This window comes from Corythoichthys intestinalis, chromosome 20 (genome assembly GCF_030265065.1).
Source record: "Corythoichthys intestinalis isolate RoL2023-P3 chromosome 20, ASM3026506v1, whole genome shotgun sequence".
NCBI classification, from domain to species: domain Eukaryota; kingdom Metazoa; phylum Chordata; class Actinopteri; order Syngnathiformes; family Syngnathidae; genus Corythoichthys; species Corythoichthys intestinalis.
Genome location: NC_080414.1, coordinates 31,787,505 through 31,808,807, shown reverse-complemented (window position 1 = coordinate 31,808,807; position 21,303 = coordinate 31,787,505). Strand labels below are relative to the sequence as shown.

Here is a 21,303-nt window from a genome sequence, read left to right as displayed (position 1 = left end):
AGTCCAACGACTAATTAAATCCCCGCTAACTCCAAGATGAAGCCCAAAGTAAAAAATTCTGAACTTCCCCTTTGAAATAAAGACCTAGCCATTAAAATGTTGTCTATAAAAGTTGTAAAGCAATAAAACAACAAAAATTTATGAAATGAACAAAAATCCTACAACGTACAGTTTTCATAATGGGTCAAAATCATTTTTCGAACAGATCATGTGACTAACACCTTGAGACTATCCTTTGCTTTGCTTAGCCAAAACTACACCAGAGGAGGCAAGATGGATATTTAGAATTTCTTTAAACCTAAGCTTTCAAACGCTACCAACAACAACTTGAACAGCTGATTGAACTCGAACAGTATCAATATGTGTGTGTGTGTGTGTGTATGTATATATATATATATATATATATATATATATATATATATATATATATACAGTATATATATACTGTACAGTATTGGCCAAAAGTTTGGAGACACCTCAAAGGTGGATACTTTGAAGAATGTAGATTACAAAACCTGTTTTCCGTTATTTCACTTTTTTTGCCATTCCACATGTTCGTTCATAGTTTTGATGTCTTCAGTGAGAATATACAATAGCAGTGAAAATATATAAAACGCAAAAATTATGAAGTGTGTCCAAACTTTTGACTTTCGTTTCAGTCTTCAACATGCTTCTCCCCCCAGTCCCACAAATGTAAAACTCCGCCTACGATTACAAACTCTAACTATAAACTGTACATAATTACACATATTATAAAGGCTAGTTGCTGGCTGTCTCGTCACCTGTCGTCTTGTTTTGAGTTTTTTTCGCGACGCGTTGTGCTGTAATTCCAAGTGCTCCATTGTTGAATTGGATGTCGAGTATATAGCGGTCAACAGGGCCGGCCCAGCCTATACGCAGACTATCCAGCTGCTTAGGGCCCCTGACCACTAGGGGGCCCACAATCTAGTGATTTTTTAATTTATATTCTATTTTGTTTACTACAGTTTGCTTTACTTTTGTGAGTTTTGATACTTGATTACAAGCTTAAAAAAATAAAAGTTCTTCCTTAACTTCTTTCCTCTTTTAGAAAAAGGTTTGGCGCTATCTGCTGTAAGTACTGACAATCATTTGGGGTGAGAAGTTTGAAGTATGCAGTGCAACAAAATCTGATTTATATACAAAATATGGACGTATGGGTTGGATTGCATGTATGGTTTCACAGTACACTGTGATGAAATGGTGGGCCAAAAATATGGGCCCCTTTGCATTATTTTGTTTAGGGCCCCCAAATGGCCTGGCGGTCGACAGTCCATCATAACCAGCGCAGAGTTTGCAACGCACAGAGATATTTTTGTCATCTTTACTGGACGGATATGTGAAGTAATGGCTGTATCTCCAGTGAGCAAATGCAGCCGTTTGTTGTAGCTCTCCGGCTCCTTTACTATTAACATCCTGATAGGTAGGCTATGTGGCAGACGGCGCGCATACAGCATGGTACTGCACGTGACCCGTTTTTTTCCGATGAGAAAACGTGAGATGTGATGTCACTCCCAAACTCAAATGTGGTATTTTCTATTCAAATGCTCTTCGTACATGACTACAGTATTGTTCATTCTACATACAGTATGAGGCAAAAACAAAATAGTAACGCACAGTTACTGAGGAAACTAACTTTAATCAGATTATTGGCTTGGAAAAACTAACACGTTAGATTCCTCGTTACTGAAAGAAAGTAATCAGATTACAACACTGGTCATGATCCACCTGCACTGTGAGGCACTGGCCAATGAGTTCGGATTTCAGAACCATTTGGCTGAATATGAGCAACCAAATTTTATCCGAGAGACTCAAATTAAAGCTGACTAATTGGCGGGAAGTGTCAAATAAGCAACAATATTCCACATTTTAACTACATGTCTTCATGCAACATATACCGGCACCTCAATTCAGATTTAAATATAGTCAAAACGTGATTTCAGAATACATATAACATACAACATGCTATACAGTATTCTCATTCGTGTAAAGTCTATGAAAACAGCCCATCGTCTATGTTTAGTTTACTCCCCTTGAGAATGCATGGTGCATATTTTACCTGGTTTAAGAAACAGACATCAATTTAGTTTTTACAGTTTATTTAATAAATAAATCATTACAGCATTGGGAGATATCATGGTACTTGAAATAAAAGGCACTTTTTCCAAACAATACTGTAAAGGCGCATGTGTGGTGCTTGTGAGGCATTTAGGTGAATGATTAAATGCTTTAAAAAACAAAACAAAAAAAAACAAGACATTTTTGGCATGCTTAGCAAAAACACAGGAAAGGACCTGAGAAAAAGGATTGCTAAGATTAATTAAAAAAAAAAAAAAAAAAAAGTTGACAACATCGCTAGCAGTTCCTAATTTTCAAGTGGTTTACAATCCATTCGCGATTGCATATCAACCATAAAAAAAATGTCATTTGATTCCATTTATTGTGGTGTAATTCCTTCAAAGTAAGCAATATTTCAGAGTGCAATAAAACTTCATTAGTTCTGAGCTGCAGTCCAAACTACATTTACAAATATTCACTTTTGCAGCATAACAACCTTGCCAAAATGCTAAACTGAAGATAAATGATGAAATGTAAATTGATATTTGCTTTTCAACATATACACATATTATGATATCATGTGATGTTATGGCTAATGACTGAAGTATCAAAAACATTTTAGATCTTGTCACATAGAAGGACACCAGAGACAAACAGTCAGTGCAGAGACGGGTAAGGTGGATAGAGGACAAGCCAGGAGATAAACGCAACATTTGAGAAGCTGAATATTTATGGGGCATAAATTAATATACATGATATCCATTATCCGTAAATCAGGTGAAATTATATGCCCGCAACAGACCATTGGCAGGAAAGAAAACAACTTAAAGTGATCAACTTTTAAGAAATATGCATTTGAAAAGTATATACACATAATGTACAGCTAAAATACAACAAAAGCATATAAATATGTGTTAGTAAAAATACAGACGCGTGTGCATTTAAATGACGAAGCAACAAAATGCAACAACATAATCTTCCTTCAAATGCAGCAGATGTCAAACTCTTCATCATTTGCCTTCATATTTGGGATTGACCACAGTCGTAACAGCACTTTTGTAGATTGGATTTTCACCCTGTGAATTGAACAAAACAAATAGTCAGAATTATGTTTCATTCAAAAATGCAAAACTCATTCCTGTTTACCCAAGCCATATGGCTACCATGATTTGGTTGTAATTTATTAATTTAAAATGCACGCAAAACACTATAAAACCATGCCTTTGAGCTAATGTTTGAAGGTACAGTGGTATGAATAAGTAACTGAACCGTCTGGAATTTCTCACATTTCTGCATAAAATCACCATCAAATGTGATCAAAATCACACAGATGTAAAAACAGTGTCTGCTTTAACTAAAACCACCCAAACATGTATAGTTTTTCATATTTTAATGATGATAGCATGCAAACAATGACAAAAGGGGGAAAATAAGAAAGTGAACCCTTTGCCGAAGGAGAGTTATAGAGCAACTGAAACCAATTTTTTTACCAATCAATTTACGTCAGGTGTGTGCCCAATCACTGATGAGTGGTTACAGGCTTCCCTGCCCACTATAAAACACACACCTGGTAAAAAATGTCTTAATAAGAAGCATTGTCTGATGTGCATTATGGCTTGGTTAAAAGAGCTTTCTGAAGACCTGCGATCAAGGATTGGTGATTTGTATAAAGCTGATAAAGGATACAAACCCATCTCTAGAAGTCTGGAGGTTCATCAATCGACAGCCAGAGAAGTTGTCTACAAATGGGGAGAGTTTGGCACTGTTGCTTCTCTCCCAAGGAGTGGCCGTCCACCAAAGATGACGGCTGAAGAGTTCAGCGCAGAATACTCAGAGAGGTAAAAAAAAAAAAAGGACCCTAGGGTGTCTTCTAAAGAGTTACAGAAATCACTGAAATCACATCCAATATCTCTGCACATACTAGTATTAACTATATGTAAAACTATGGCCAAGAACGGTGTTCATGGGAGGACTAAAAAAAAAAAACATAGTTGCTTGTTTAATGTTCGCAAAAAGGCACTTGGAAACTCCATAGAAGTTTTGGCAAAATATTTTGAGGACTGGTGAAACCAAAGTTGAATTGTTTGGGAGTAACACACAACGCCAAGTGTGGAGGAAAAATGGAACAGCACACCAACATCAACACCTCATACCCACTGTGAAGCATGGTGGAGAGAGCATCATGATTTGGGGCTGTTTTGCTACCTCAGGGGCTGGATAACTTGCAATCATTAATGGAAGAATAAATTCAAAAGTTTATCATGATGTTTTGCAGGAAAACCTGAGGCCGTCTGTCAGACAGTTAAAGCTAAAAAGAGGATAGATGCTGCAAGAAGAAAATGAACCAAAACACAGAAGTAAATCAACTTCAGAATGGTTTCAGAAGAACAAAATACACATTCTGGAGTGGCCAAGTCAAAGTCCAGACTTGAACCCCATTGAGACGCTGTGGCATGACCGAAGGACAGCGATTCATGCCAAACATCCCAGGAATCTCCAGCAGGTTTGTAGAGAAGAAAGGGCCAAGATTAGTCCTGATTGATGTGCCAGACTTATCTGCAGCTAAAGGAAGCGTCTGGTTGAAGTTATTGCTGCCAAAGGGGGGGCACAAAATATTAAAATTGATGGTTTACTCACGTAATTTTCCCCCTTCTGTCATTGTTTGCAAACTATTCTCATTAAAATATGAAATCTTATAAATGTTCGAGTGGTTTTAGTTAAGGACTTTTTTTTTCAGCTGTGTGATTTTGACAAAGATCAGATCACATTTGATGGTGATTTTATGCAGAAATGTGAGAAATTCCAAAAGATTCAGATACTTTTTCATACCACTGTACACACACAACCGCGTTAAACATACTTACCAGAAAAGGCTTTTTGTAATTGTAGCCAGAAAAGAAACTTGATCCTCAAATCCTGTGTATAACAGCACACTCATGCTTTGTCACTATAATATTCCTCCTTATGATCCCTTGTAAGCTCATGTATTATTTAGGGTATAGCAAACAGAGAGACAAAAGAAGATGCTGAGAGACAGTGCACACACACAAACAACCCATGCAGGAAAATAAAATGGAACTGTGAAAGAATACGAACTTAAAGAACAGCAGCTCTACGTCCATAGTTTGGATTCTGGAACTGATTGATAGGACTCTTGTATATGGGATTTTCTTGCTACAGATAAAGAATAAGCACAGACAGAATTCAGCGGGAGAAAGGTAAAGAAGACAGCCAGACAAAGGCTGAGAAAAGGTAAGAATGAAAACGTGCATAACACAAAATAGATCAGAGTGAAAGTGAATATACATACTACACTAATCCCACCACAAGGTGGAGGCAGAGATACGAAATAGATTAAATATTTTATTTATCCCACCGCTAGGTGGCGAAAGATTACAGCCCATTAAATCGTGCTGCACTTTTGTCATATTGATGTTGGCTGATGACTGTACACCAGGCAGGAAGTGGGAAGAGGAGGAGGTGCAGACACTCCCCGGAAAAAGGTTCAACTATGCTCTGAGTGCATAACATTCCCTAAAAAGTCCATGGAGCAACCAACATTTTCCATTATATTTTGAGGACTGTTTAAAGGCAACAAATTGGATCTGTTTCGACAGATGAGACCCCCCCCCCCCCAAAAAAAAAAAAAAAAAAAAAAAAAAGAGAGAGAGACCCTTTATCATAATGTTTACAGGTCTCCAAAGCTCATCTTCTCTCCTGATCATCCAAAATGAATGACTTTCTTAGCAGCAAATATTGCACCTAAGCCCAGTGGAGGAATGTAACGAAGTCAAGGTACTTTGTTACTGTACTTAAGTACATTTTTGTGTTTCTGTACTTTACTTGAATACAAATATGAAGCGGTACTTTTTACTTTTACTTTACTACATTTTACAGCTGGTAACTGTACTTTTGACTCCACTACTTTTCAAATTGTCACCTGCGTTACACGTTACTTCTGTTTGTTTTTGTCTTCATTGTGAACTGATAGTTTCGTTTTCATGCCTCCAGCTGAGCACTAGAGGCAGCGACATGAGTACAAGCTAGACTAGGCAGGTGAACAAGATTTTGACCAATAATAAATCCCAAGATAAATTTGGGAGTTTTTGAGCTTGTTAAACTTGTTTACAGCACAGTCAATTTTATTGCTTGTTTTTTCCAATCTTCACAGTTTTAAATTAAACTGAGCAGTCAATTAATTTTATGGTTCTTTCTTTGAATATCTATCTATCGATCTATCTATCTATCTATAGTGGTATTAAAAAATATCTGCCCCTATTGGAATTTCTCACATTTCAGCATAAAATCCCCATTAAATATGATCTGATCTTTGTCAAAATCACACAGATGAAAAAAATATGTCCTTTAACTAAAACCAGCCAAAACATTTACAGGATTTCATATTTTAATGAGGATAGTATGCAAACAATGACAGAAGGGGAAATAAGTAAATGAACCACCACATTTAATATTTTGTGCCCCCCCCCCCCCGGCAGCAATAACTTCAACCAGTTGCTTCCTGTAGATGCAGATCAGTCTGGCACATCGATCAGGACTAATGTTGGCCCATTCTTCTCCACAAAACTGCTATAGTTCAGTCAGATTCCTGGGATGTCTGGCATCACAACATCTCAATGAGGTTCAAGTCTGAATTTCGACTTGGCCACTCCAGACATGTATTTTGTTCTTCTGAAACCATTCTGAAGTTGATTTACTTCTGTGTTTTGGATCATTGTCTTGTTGCAGCATCCATCCTCTTTTTAGCTTCAACTGTCTGACAGATGGCCTCAGGTATTACTGCAAAACTTTTGAATTCATTCTTCCATTAATGATTGCAAGTTGTCCAGGCCCTGAGGTAGCAAAACCGTCTCATAGCATGATGCTCCCTCCACCAATTCAACTTTGAGTTCATCAGTCCACAAAATATTTTGCCACAACTTCTGTGGTGTGTCCAAGTGTCTTTTTGCGAACATTACATAACGAACAACAATGTTTTTTTTAGACAGCAGTGGCTTCCTCCGTGGACTCCTCCCATGAACACCATTGTTGGCCATAGTTTTACATATAGTGGATGTGTGCACAGAGATATTGGGCTGTGCCAGTGCTTTCTCGAAGTCTTTAGCAGACGCTTTAGGGTCCTTTTTTACCTCTGTCAGTATTCTGCGCAGAACTCTTGGCATCATCTTTGGTGGACGGCCACTCCTTGGGAAAAATCAACAGTGGCAAAGTCTCGTTTGTAGACAACTTCTCTGACTGTCGATTGATGAACATCCAGACTTTTAGAGATGGTTTTGTGTCCTTTCCCAGCTTCATACATATCAACGATCCTTGATCGCAGGTCTTCAGACAGCTCTTTTGACCGAGTTCCCATCAAGACATTTCTCACCAGGTGTGTGTTTTATAGTGGGCAGGGCAGCCTGAAAACACTCATCAGTGATTGGGCACACACCTGACATAAAATGTTTGGTAAAAATTGGTTTCAACTGCTCTTTAAGTCTCCTTAGGCAGAGGGTTCACTTACTTATTTTTCTCCCTTCTGTCATTGTTTGCATGCTATCCTAATTAAAATACGAAAACCTTATAAATGTTTGCGTGGTTTTAGTTACAGCAGACACTATTTTCATCTGTGTGATTATGACAAAGATCAGATAGCATTTGATAGTGATGTGAGAAATGTGTGATGCATTTGAAATGTGAGAAATTCCAAAAGGTTCACATACTCTTTTATACCACTGTATCTATCCGTCGGTCTGTCTGTCTGACTGTCTACATACACGTATACTGTATTATATTTTTGCATCGGGATAAAATGCTTCTACTTGTAAAGTAAATTTTAAAGCAAGTACTTTGTACTTTTACTTCAGTAATTATTTCTTAGGTACTTGTACTTTTACATATTTTATTTCACCTGTATCTGTACTTTTACTTTAGTAAAAAAAAAAAAAAAAGTGAGTACTTCATCCCCCACTGCCTAACCCTTTTAACACCTGTTTTTTGCATCAATATGACTCAGAAAGCTGTAGTATCCATGGAAGTAACCTCACCGTATCCCATTTGGCATTCATCTTCTCCTTCTCAAATTTGGCAAACTCTCTTCTGTCATGAATGATTGTCAGCAGCTTCCAAATGAGCAGAAGTGCTAATCCAATCAAGACAATGCCAGCAACTACACCCAGAACAATGGGGATGATGTCAGGACCAGCAGGACAATCTGGAACACAGTAATGGAAAGTTAAGACAAATATTTTACTAACACTCTCAAATGGCAGTTATTTTATATTCCAAATCCATAAAGCCTGGAATGAACTTTACTAGTCAAAAAATAAAGAACAACCACATCCTAGTTGATTTTTTACATGCGTCCATCTTACCCAGAGTTTCAACCACATGGACCTCCTTCTCAGTATTGTTGTTGACAGCATAAGTGTAGTAGAACCAGCAGTCATTGGCGTCTCTCTCCTTACAGTGCATCACAGGGTAGGCGGCATCGTTGGGCTGAGGAAGCTTATCCCGGTCCTTCACTTTGATCAAGTTGAAGTAGCTACAGTCCCGTTCGCACGTTTCCTTCATTTCACCTGTGCCGAATGCCCGACACTGGACGCACTCTCTGGAGGTAACATAAGTCAACAAAAGTGGTGAGAAATTTAGCTAGTGTAAATTGGTTAGGGGTCGTCTGAATGCTTGCTTCATTCAAACTTCCTGGAACATTGGATACCGCTCATAGTTGTTCTTTTGAGTTACTGCAGGCATTGTATCTTAGACCAGTGGTCCCCAAACCTTTTTGCACTACGGACCCGTGTGACGTTTTTTTTTTTTTTTTTTTCTTTTTTCACGGAGCGGTAATGTGTGTCAGAAAAATACAGCAAATATAAAATAACATGACGGAGCTAAAAACGAATGTTAAGTGCAAGGGAAACATACCTCTAACTCACTATACTAGGGGTATCCAACTCCGGTCCTCCAGAGCATATATTCAGCTTGTTTTCCACGTTTCCCTATACTAGGGGTATCCAACTCCGGTCCTCCATAGCACCTATCCAGCTTGTTTTCCATGTCTCCCTCCTCCAACACACCTGACTAAAATAATCAGGATCTTTATCAGACTCCTGCAGAGCTTGCTGATGAGCTGATCATTTGATTCGGGTGTGTTAAAAAAGGGAGACATGGAAAATAAGCTGGATAGGAGCTCTCGAGGACCGGGCTTGCAGACCCTTGCACTATATGCTTAATCAGTTGGAGGCCTGAGCTTGTTTTGTTGAGACAAGATGATCCCATCTTGATGTAATAGGAGATCGGCAAATAAAGCAAATATCCATGATCGCAGACATAATAAGTTCTTCTCCAATTGTGAAAAGTTTGCAATACGGTTCGCAACAAGGTATAGTTCGCTTTTGTTGGTGGGGTGGCACTCAGTAACTGTTTCTGTCCTTCGTGCCGAGCTTTTTTCTTTCAAAAAATTCCAAAGTAATCCAGGTTGCTTAGTCTCTTATGTGCTGAAGCAGCTTTAAAGGCTTCATTACCTCGTTTGCTAGCTTTCGGCCACATATTATGCAAAGCAGACAAACCCATATTTGAGGCAGGATTCTTTATATTGTCTATTAAAAGAAGTTTTCCATTTCTTGGAGGTTATAGGGTCCTCTTCTGGCTCTTTCCCCGTAAAAAAAGCTGTCAAAAGACATCCGTCTTTCAGTCATCTTCTCTAGCGTGTGGGCTTATTATTTCCGGGAACAAATCTGATGTACCTTCGTCACATAGACACATGTGGTTGGGGACCGCTGTCATAGACCATTACACTGGCAAGCAAAAAAAAAAATTCAAATATTTCCATTTCCTATCTACTTTAAAAAAAAACATTCATCAGATGATTTTCCCACAAAAATGGTTTTGTCCCGTTTGAATAAAAATGTGTCACTTTTCATGTATGCAAGGGCGAATATCCCGGAAGGGACATGTTCCCCTCCTTAACTAAGCTTCCACCCCCATTAATTTGGGACACAATAAATATTTTGGGAGCTGTATAGTTAATTCAAGTAAAATCTATACAGATGTCATTTTAGTCACGCAATAATGTGCTATTTAAATATTAAAATATTTCTCTCACCCTTCCCTTCTCTGAGAATGGTTTAGTCGACGCCACACGGTAGGCTGAGTGAGCTCTGTATTGTCAGCCCTCTGCATAACAGTGTTGTTTTCGTCAACAATGACGATAACGAAAACATTTGGTCAACGAACAAATTTTTCATAACGATGATATCACGATGACGAGCAAAAAACTTGCCTAGAACATTACGAGACAAATGCCAGTTTTTGTCTGATGAGACGACAACGAGATGAAAAAGTTTCTGTCATATGTTCACAATGTTTGACATTTTCATATTGTACGTGGAGTGTGTTATCTTGCATCGTGGCAGTGTTTGGGTCATGTCACCCATATGATATATGCAGCGTCGCTCTCTCATCCCCTCACTGGAGTTTAGGATGTGTCTAAAGCTAGGCTGCGCTCCATCATGCTTGGTTGGAAACAGGGTATGATTTGTTTTCTCATCTTGGCAATGCTGTTTTAGCTTTTTAAAGGTCTGTGCTGAGTGATCATCAGACACTAGATGTAACTCCTAGTGTTAGCGTAGCTTTTGCGTTAGCATGAGCTTCAGAATGGCGAGCCTGCTGTTATAATACTGGCCACTCTAAAGCAGAACTATTTGGCTTTTCTCATCAGTAAGTTTAGAGGACAGCCAGTTGGCGAAATGGCATTTAGCTTGAACTCAGATTGACCTATAAAAGAATTGTAAATATCTTAAAAATGATAGGAGCACAAACGAAACCATTTACAGCACAAACAAGCACAAACGTAGAGCAAACAATTGACATCATTTTTATATAAATTTGCATCTGATGGGGGGCCTGCTTTATGGAGGTCAGCCATAAGATGTCTATCCGTTTGAAGTTCAGTTTAGAGCTGCAGCTATCGATTATTTCAGTAGTTGATTAATCGATGAACCAGTTAGTTTGAATAATTGAGCAATCGATTAAGGAACATAAGGAACATAAAAAATTTTAATACCTGAGCTGAGCCTCAAACGGTATGAAAAACTAAATAAATGAGGATTTATGCATTACAAAAGAAGAATTGGCTAACTTACTTAGCAATAGTCTGCGAGATAAAATGCTGTACAATGCTTATTATTATTATTTTTAGGGCCCGAGCACTCAGCGTGCGAAGGCCCTATTGTTTTGCAAAGGATTATTATTATTATTATTATTATTATTATTATTATTATTATTATTATTATTATTATTATTATTCTTTTTTCAGGGCAAATGAAAATGGCCAATTTGGAGGCCTGAACATGCACGAAAAGTCACCAAAATTTGCACATACGTGCGGCTTTGCGTAAATTTCGATAATCTTGTGTCGTTTTGAAAAAATGTCAAAAAATGGCTCAGTGGCGCCCCCTTTACCCTTAAAATTTTCAAAAAGGCCTCTCCTCTCAGGTTTTCAACGTAGAGCAATGAAATTTGGGGAGTAGATACCTTATGCCTAACTGTTCAAAAAAGCCTCTTGCACCCATATTCCAAATCCAACAGGAAATCGGATATTTTGGATCAAATGTGAAATTTTTATCGGTTCACAGTTGGAGTTTACATTTGGAGGCCTGAACATGCACGAAAACTCACCAAAATTTGCACATACATGCAACTTTACGTAAATTTTGATAATCTACAAAAAAATTTAACAAAATGGCTCAGTGGCGCCCCCTTGAAATTTTCAAAAAGGCCTTTCCTATTAGGTTTTTTCAACGTAGAACGATGAAATTTGGCGAGTCGATACATTGTGCAAAACTGCTCCAAAAAGTCTCTTGCACCCATATTCCAAACCCAACAGGAAGCCGGAAATTTTGGATCAAATGTGAAATTTTATCGATTTACATTTGAGACCTTGTCGCTGAAGAAAATAGTTGGATCGTCTTCAAAATTGGTCAGACTATTCAGGAGACATATGAGATCTTAAGTTTTGAAAATGGTGAGTTTTCACTCAAGGGTCTGACCTGGGCGTGGTCCCAAAGTCGGCCATTTTTGGGCAAAATACCAAATTCAGAAAATGATTAAAAACTCCGTGATACAACGTTCAATCTTTTTCATTTCTAGCATGTATATGAGATATCCCAGCCTGAACACGACTGCATTGAAATATTACCCATTAGGCCTGGCGCCCCCTAGTGGGAACAGGAAATGGCCTTCTTTACGAGACAGGCTCCTCCTCCAAGGGAAAAAAATCTATTGACCTCAAACCTGTTTCAGGGGAGCCTCAAGACATGTGTTCAGGTCCCTGATGAAAAATATTGAGGTTTCGTTGAAGCGGAGAGGTCCAAACTGGAAGTGAAAATGACCGTCAACAATTTGTCTCGCCAAAAATTTTGAACAGTCATAACTCGGCAGATATGCAACATATCTGCGCCAAACTTTCCGTGTTTGTTGAGAGTCATACCCTGAAGGTTCTTGTAGGGGTCATTTGCATCAACTCTACAGTGCCAACTAGTGGCGACAGAAAGAAGTTTTAAAAAAGGCCTTTCCTATTGGGTTTTTTCAACATAGAGCAAGGAAATTTGGGGAGTAGATACATTATGCAAAACTGCTCCAAAAAGTCTCTTGCACCCATATTCCAAATCCAACAGGAAATCGGGTATTTTGGATCGAATGTGAAATTTTCATGGGTTCACAGTAAGAGTTTACATTTGGAGGCTTGAATATGCATAAAAACTCACCAAAATTTGCACATACATGCGGCTTTGGATAACGTTCGATAATCTTGCAACGTTACGAAACAATTTAACAAAATGGCTCAGTGGCGCCCCCTTGAAATTTTCAAAAAGGCCTCTCCATTTAGGTTTTTCTAACATAGAGTGATGAAATTTGGAGAGTCAAAACTTTGTGCAAAACTGCTCCAAAAAGTCTCTTGCACACACATTCCAAATCCTACAGGAAATCGGGTATTTTGGATTGAATGTGAACTTTTTATCGATTTACAGTGTGCACATTTTACACCTTGGCACCTAGGGAATTAGTTTGATCATTCTCAAAATTGGTGAGACTGTTCATGAGGCATATGAAATCTTAAGTTATAAAAATGGTGTGTTTTCATTCACGGGCCTGACCTGGGCGGGGCGCCAAATTCTTCCATTTTTTCGCCAAAACACCGAATTCGGAAAATGACTGATAACTCCCTCATACAACGTTCAATCTATTTTAAATCTGGCATGTGTGTGAGGTATACCAGCCTGAGCAGGACTGGATTGAAAATTTACCATTTGTGCCTGGCGCCTCCTAGTGGGAACAGGAAATGCCCTTTTTTACGGGACACACTCCTCCTCTAAAGGGAAAAAATCAATCTACCTCAAACCTGCATAAGGGAAACCTTAAGACCTGTCTTCAGGTGCCTGATGAAAAATATTGAAGTTTCGTTGAAGCGGAGGGGTCCAAACAGGAAAGTGAAAATGACTGTCAACAATTTTTCTCTCCAAAAACTTTGAACAGTCATAACTCGGAAGATATACAAGATATCTGCGCCAAACTTCCCGTGCTTGTTGAGAGTCATACCCTGAAGGGCCTTGTAGGGGTCATTTGCATCAACCCTACAGCGCCAACTAGTGGCGATAGAAAGTCACTCGTTTTTCCAAAACATGTCCAGTTCTTTTCATGTTGGTCATTGTAGTTTCAAGACCTATTAAAATACTTTTTTACGGCCCATGTCCACGTGTCTCTGTCTGTTGCCGTGACGACCCTTTGTTCGCCATTTAAAGGAAATATATTTTTTTCAGAGACTCAGGGAGCTTATAGAGCCACAATAGTTGGCACACTTGGTCGAATTGGCCCAGTTAGAAGATTAATTTGGTTTTGAATAAGGGCTTGGCTGCACAGCTCAGTAGTGGCTCCTTTTTTGTAGTACTCTCTCCAATAGGGGTTTTTATCTCTTGGGTGTGGGAATGTAAAGAGGCGACTTTCGAGCTTGTTAGGTTCTAATGAGATGATTAGAGAGGAGGATCTGCCACCACCCTGACCTGCACACAGTCCGAGTTGCGTGACGTCCGAGTTGCGCTAGATTGCGAGGGCCCGTTCAGTCCTGCTTGCAGGCCTAGTTTATTATTATTTTTTTTTAACACAATGCTCTTAATGAATGGTTCAGACACATATTCCCACAAAAAAACAGCTGAATATACCATTAAACTAAATTACGAATTCATTAAAACAAACATTAGCTCAAACAAAAACTTAGCTCATGTTGGTCTTAACGGCTAGCAACTGGATTCAGCCATGTGAAATGAGGCAGACTAGAGGGCAGTGTATCCACCCAAATCAATAAAATTAAATTCAAACACTTTCAAAACAAACCATTACAGCACCACTTTAATCAAACGAATACTCGAAGCAGTAAAATTGAATTCGAATCTTTTTTTCTAATCGAGTACTCGAGTTAATCATCAGTTAATCGTTGCAGCACTGGTTCAGTTCAAATGGATTGGACATCTACTTGTGATAAACTCATTTAAATTCCCAGCTGAAGAATGAAAATAGCTTGTTTTTCTGTCTAATAGTTGTTTTGTAGAATTCCTAGGATGATTTCCTCACCCATACATGTGATCATCATTGTGTTCCTTGTATCGCAAATCTTATCGTATTGTGATGTGATGTAACCAGAGGTGGATAGTAACGCATTACATGCACTCCGTTACATTTACTTGAGTAACTTTTTGAGAGGAATGTACTTCTAAGATTAGTTTTACTCAGCCATACTTTTTCTTTTACTTTAGATTTGTGAAGAAAAAATGCTACTCTTACTCGGCTCCTTTGGGCTACACAAGAGTCATTACATTTTTCCACTTTATTCTACATATTACATTTATTACCATATTCTTTGGACTATAAGGCGCAGTTTTTTTTTCATAGTTTGGCTGGGGGAGCGACTTATATTCTGGAGCGACTTATGTGTGAAATTATTAACGCATTATTATACCATTTCACATGTTATTTTGGTGTTTTGGAGTGACACTGATGGTTTGATAAACTTGTTAGCACGTTCTTTATGCTATAGTTATGTGAATAACTTAATAGCTGTGTTACGTTATCATACCAGCCGCGTTCGCATTTCGTTGTTCATGCATCATGTAACATTATCATACTGTGCACTTATTCAGCATGTTGTTCTCTATTGTATTTTTTCTTTAAATTGCCTTTCAAGATGACATACTGTATCTGTTGTATGTGTTGAATTCGATCAAGTAAATTTCCCTCGAAAGTGCGACTTAGCCTATACTCCAGTGTGACTTATATGTTTTTTTTTCCCTCTTCATTGTGCATTTTTGGGCTGGGCTAGTGCGACTTATACTCAGGTGCGACATATAGTCCGAAAAATACGGTATTATTTTTTGCCAGCGATGTCAAGAGTAGCACTACTAACTTCACCAAAGAAATGTCGCAACAATAATCACGTGAGTCCATAACACCAATCAGACGCAAGCTTGCCGTTCTATGATCACGCCAGCCTATCCAATCACGTGGCGTCCTTAAAGCACCGTAAAAATGAAGTATTTGACATAGAGGGCTGCCCTCAACATGACTCGAAAGCGCAGATTTAAACCTCCCTCCCAGTTTTTATTTGGCACCGTCTGACCACAGAAAACTGGAGATATGATCCTTTTAATTTCATAATAGTAACGACGAAGAACTACTGTATTCACAATTCAAACTAGGAACTATTTTCTCCACTAAAGGACAGTTATGCTCTTTGGACAAATAATGCTTAATTTCTGTCAGTTTTCTCTTGCTGGAATTCGATTTTCTTTTTTCTAATTTCTTTGGCTTAATGTGGTTATGTAATGAGTTATTGTACTGTATCATTATAACAACAGTTCATATATTTAAGCTTGTGCTGATAGAAAAAAAATGCCATTGTTTAAAAAAAATCAAACATTGTATGCAGTTACTGTACTCTTTACTTGAGTATTCTTTACACTGGATTCTTTTTTACTTGTACTTGAGTACATTTTTCGGAAGACTACTTTTACTTGAGTAATATTATTTTGAAGTAACGCTACACTTACTTGAGTAAAATGTTTGGCTACTCTACACACCTCTGGATGTACCCAAAAGTTTCCATCCCTACTGTCCATGTTAACTTGATTGGTGTATGAAAGAGTGTCGTCCAAGTCTTTCTTTTCTGAAAGATCAAACTTACTTGTGTTCAGTGCACACCCCTGGACAAGTAGGGCATGTTTCACAGGTGGGACCTTGGAATTTGGGGTCGGTGCACTTGCAGGTCCCACATTCACACTTCCCTCTGCCATTACAAATCTGTTTGTTGCTTGCCAGACAAGTGCTAGTATCCAACGAACAGTCACAGGCGCTTCCAGTCCACATGTTGTCGCAGATGCATACTCTGCACTCACAACGTCCGTGCCCTAAGGAACAACAAACACATAAGGAAGACAATTCATATTGTCTCAAAATAACATAGATGCCAAATGCCTTTAAAGGTTCTACTATGCTGCTCACCTCCACACAGTTTGTTCCCTGAGCGGTCACAATTGAAGTTGTCACACTCGCAGTACTGCCCACTATACCGCTCCTCTGGGTTGTCTCTTTTCTTACACTCGCACGTGCCGCACACACAGTCGCCATTGTTGCTGCATATGTCAGTGCCATTGTCTTTGCGGCAGGTGCGGTCCATGTCCTCTGTGGCCACATCATTGCTGCTGCATTCACACATTTTGCCAACGCGTCCCTCATAACACCTGGGATAGATAGAGGGAGGTGTTGAAGGATTTTTTGCTTCTGAAGATCCTTTGTGCATTCATTCATATTTATTCCCCTGTAAGTTTGCAGTAATATCCATACTTACTTGCAGGCTCCACATTCATAGGTCCCATTCCCAAAGTGGCAGTTGTCACTTTTGGCCACACCCTCCTTATGGCATTCACACTCACAAATAAAGTTGAGGGTAATCTCGACCTCTTCTGTAAATCCTAAAGGCTTTATCTTGATTGTCTCCGACTTTCCTTGCTTTGGACAGCCTTTAGATGTCACACTAATGGTAAAAGTGACCTGGTGGGGAAACAAAACAAACAGTGGACTATTTAAAGTCAGGTAATCCATGGAGCCTTGTTTTATTGTTAAGAAAATGTTTTTAGGGTGGGGGGGGGGGGGGGGGGGGGGGGGTTCAACACATTGACAGTATTTGGAGATATTTTTTATTCATATGTATTTAACTCATGTCAGACAAAGCTGTAGATGTGGCTAAGCTACAGTTAAATACTTTTTGTGTACACTTTTGACTTCTTGCAATATTTCTCCTTAATTGCTACTTCAGCTCGCTGTGTATTTGTATTTATGAAAGGTATAATATAAACACAAAAACTAATAAAAAGATTGATTTAATATGAAACATCTACTTTACAATATGTATGCCTTAATTGACATTAGTTAATGCATTTTTAGAGAATAACAAATGTTTAAGTAACGTTATAATAATTCATATAATCCCTTATCTAACATGACATCTAATGTTAATTAAAATATTAACTTAATGCACAATCAGACAGTAACTAATGGTTAAGTATCAAAGTGCATGTTTTGCATGTAACTGGAAGTCCGGATGTCACTTCGTATAATGTTTAACTGTTTTCAATATGTACAAGTCTTTGATTGTGATTGCTTCAATTTCATTCATCTGAACTATTAATGGTTCATATTGTCCACTACCCAAGGGCCCACTATACAACATAAATCAAAAAAGTATTCAGTAATGGTTAATTATGGTTAAGGGGAGGCACTAAACCTTTTATAATGTCTTAGTTCAGGGACGCATGTGCTACACTTTACAATAGGGGGCCAAACAGTATTCAATAGTGGTTAACTATGGTTAAGTAATACTTATGAGGTACCTGTACGCATACTTTTAGATTAAAATTAGGAACTAACGTTAACTAATACTGTACAGGGTTTCCCCGAGGATTTTTCGAAGCAGTGGTGGTGGGCTGCATTGGAGTTGGACAGCCTCACCATGTCGTGCCACGGCAAAATTGCGTCATATGATGACCAATGAGAATTTTTTTTCCCCCACATTTTTTTCCCAAGAAAGATTATAACAAAAATATATTTGAAATATTTCATCAGCCAGGCTAATGTCGTAGCTCTCAGCTACGGAACATTTATGTAAAATGCGTAGCTGATTACAGCTACGTTACCCTACGTGATAATACGACTTTTTTTCTCGTAGCAATAGTACGACTTACTTCTTGTAGTCCATGGGTCGGCAACCCAACATGTTGAAAGAGCTATATTTTGCCGAAAAACAAACTGATACAGTATGTCGGGAGCCGCAAAAAATTAAAAAGTCTTGTATAAGGCTTATAATGAAAGCAACACCAGCTGTATGTATCAATATTAGCTATATTAGCCTACTATAAAAATGACTAAGTTGGCTATTAATACATAATTATTCTTCATGATTAAATGTTTATTTTCCCTGCGGTGGACCCAATAGAGAATGATGCACCACATGACTACTCTGTTGCATAATCCCTTTACTTCTTACTTCTTACTAGTTGAACTTCATTACAATATTAATGAATTGCAAGAATTTTTGTGTTATGTTTGTCCTTCTACAGAAACCATATTAAAACAAAAAATATATTTCCCTCTCCCATCTTTTTCCATATTCAAAAATCTTCGAAAAAGCTCCAGGGAGCCACTAGGACAGCGCTAAAGAGCCGTACGCGGCTCGACTGCCGCGGGTTGCAGACCCCCGTTGCAGTCCTTCTTTTTCCATTTATTTGGCCCTAATATGTACTTCATTACCACAACAATAATAGTCCTTCTGTTAACGGACTTATTTCAAGGAGTAGGGGGAAATTCTAATAGCCGTGTAAAGAGTTTTACTAGTTTCGGTGAGTGGGTAATTTTTTTGTTGTTGTTTGTGAACTACATTTCCACACAAACGCATACTAAGGTACCATTAACTTAGCAAGGAGAGGTATGAGAGTCATTTTTCGAATGTCCCAGAGCTTGAGAAACTTGGGAAGAAAAAGCGCATTTATCAAAGTTTTGTCAACCGTATTGGCGTATATCCGGCTGAAGAAACAGCCTGATAGCACAGATACAGTATAAGTACGCCTGCACCTCTGCTATTAAATAAGTTGTTGACGTTAGCGCGGTAGCGCTCTGAAATAGAGCAAGGCTCTATATTGGGCCCCGTCTGTCGGCGCAAATTCCTTCCTTCCATCCAAGACGGCCATCCCCGCTCACTTTCGTCAAAAAGTCCGATCAAAACTACTGTAATGCCCCGGATATGGGGAAGAAGGAGAGGAGTCTGTATGGGCTTCCCACTTTATTGTAGCAACAATGATAAAGGAAAAAAACAAAACAAAATAACAGTGGACTGACGAGACATGCGACCACTATCTATCGCTATCTAGCCCGTTCTCCCATTCTTCCTACTCGCTTCCCTCCTACGTATCAGCTCCCCAGTCCGATTGTCTCTTATGGGGATAGCGGGGGGCTGCGCTATAGTTACAGACATTACAATACACAATGAATAGGTTGCTGCTGAACCCTTCACACTCTGCTGCTGCTCGTGTGAAACGGTCTTAAAAAAAAAAAAAAAAAAAAATCACATTTGCAAGGTGTGACAGCTTTTACTTTGGAGTGGCGGAGCGCCACAAGCTTGTAAATGTAGGGGAAACCCTGCTGTACTTAAAGTTAGGTTCGCAGCACCAAATGACTCACAGAGCATTGTTTCCCAATTTGGAAGAATATATTCACTTACTCGGATCAGTATACATTATAGTAACTTTTAATTAATGCACTAATGTACTGTATATGTGAATGAATATTAAGTATTGCATTATATACGTATTTTTTAATCGTACTTAACCATTAGTTTAGTTATTGTCTGGTTGTGCATAAACTGATGTTAATTAATATATTAGGGCTGTCAAACGATTAAAATTTTTAATCGAGTTAATTACAGCTTGAAAATTAATTAATCATAATTAATCGCAATTAATCGCAATTCAAACCATCTATGAAATATGCCATATTTTTCTGTAAATTATTGTTGGAATGGAAAGATAAGAAAAGATGGATATATACATTCAACATACGGTACATAAGGACTGTATTTGTTTATTAAAACAATAAATCAACAAGATGGCATTAACATTATTAACATACTGTTAAAGTGATCCATGGATAAAATGTTATATTAAAACGCCTCTTAATGTTTTCGTTTTAATAAAATTTGTAAAATTTTCAATCAAAAAATAAACTAGTAGCCCTATTCTGTCCTCAATGTGTGTGAGTACACAAATTGACAGATAGCGAACATAAGTTCCAAAAAGAAATCAGACGGTGTGGCAAAGTTGCATGGGCTTTACTGAAGTCATCTCTTTTTGACAGGAGCACGTTTCTTGTATTTTTGTAAAACTGAAAATAACAAGGCAATGTGTCAATAACTTGCATAAATCACAAAATAACATAAAATGTACACACACGTGTCCATTTGAGCAGTAGCACTAGCCAATTAGCTCACAAGCATCTAACAATGTAACTGCATTTCACCATATATGTGAACAAATTCAAATACACATCATCAATAACTATCTAATGCTCATGAATATAAACAAAGGAGGAATATAACTCACAAGCGATTAGGGCTGTCCCAAACGACTAATTTTCTCCCGATTAGTCAGCCGACTATTTTTCCGATTAGTCGACTAATCTAATAATTAAACTTTTTTTTTTTTTAATAATTTAGCAATGAAATTTTTGTTGACGCTTATCAATTCACAAAAAAACACATTGGAACACCTAAATTATTTATTAAAGTACATATAAACATGTAAATAACAATAATAAATCACAAATAAACAATGAGTTCAAATGCTGATAGAATTAACTAGTGTAGCATCCCGATTGGAAAGATGGTCTCTTAAACTTATGGTTTACAACTTTTATTCCATCCTTGATGTAAACACACAAGAGCTGTGGTGCACACAAATGAAACAATTAGAAATTAACAAAAACTTTTCACCTTTTTCCTTTTAAACCTTATTTATATATCAATGAATTGCCTATATGAATAGCCTTTACCTTAAATTATTACCTTATATTGACAATCTCTCCCTTGAGTGCAATCACTGTATATACTGTATATATTTATGACCTTTTAACCTT

At 38.0% G+C, this 21,303-nt stretch overlaps 1 protein-coding gene across 4 annotated transcripts in view; it reads right to left on the bottom strand.

Annotated features, from left to right (window-relative positions):
• Positions 1–2,100: 2,100 nt before the first annotated feature.
• Positions 2,101–21,303, bottom strand: part of itgb1a (integrin, beta 1a) — a 69,600-nt gene continuing 50,397 nt past the window's right edge. For 3 of the 4 annotated variants that reach the window (XM_057824290.1, XM_057824288.1, XM_057824289.1), the window contains 7 exons: positions 16,970–17,172; positions 16,624–16,862; positions 16,307–16,529; positions 8,448–8,683; positions 8,121–8,287; positions 5,173–5,250; positions 2,101–3,152 (listed from right to left, as the gene is read on the bottom strand). In XM_057824290.1, coding sequence (XP_057680273.1) covers positions 5,173–5,250; positions 8,121–8,287; positions 8,448–8,683; positions 16,307–16,529; positions 16,624–16,862; positions 16,970–17,172 — 1,146 coding nt within the window. In that variant the 3' untranslated portion in view covers positions 2,101–3,152. The remainder of the gene's footprint in view (positions 3,153–5,172; positions 5,251–8,120; positions 8,288–8,447; positions 8,684–16,306; positions 16,530–16,623; positions 16,863–16,969; positions 17,173–21,303) is intronic. The other variant, XM_057824291.1, reaches the window with a different exon arrangement.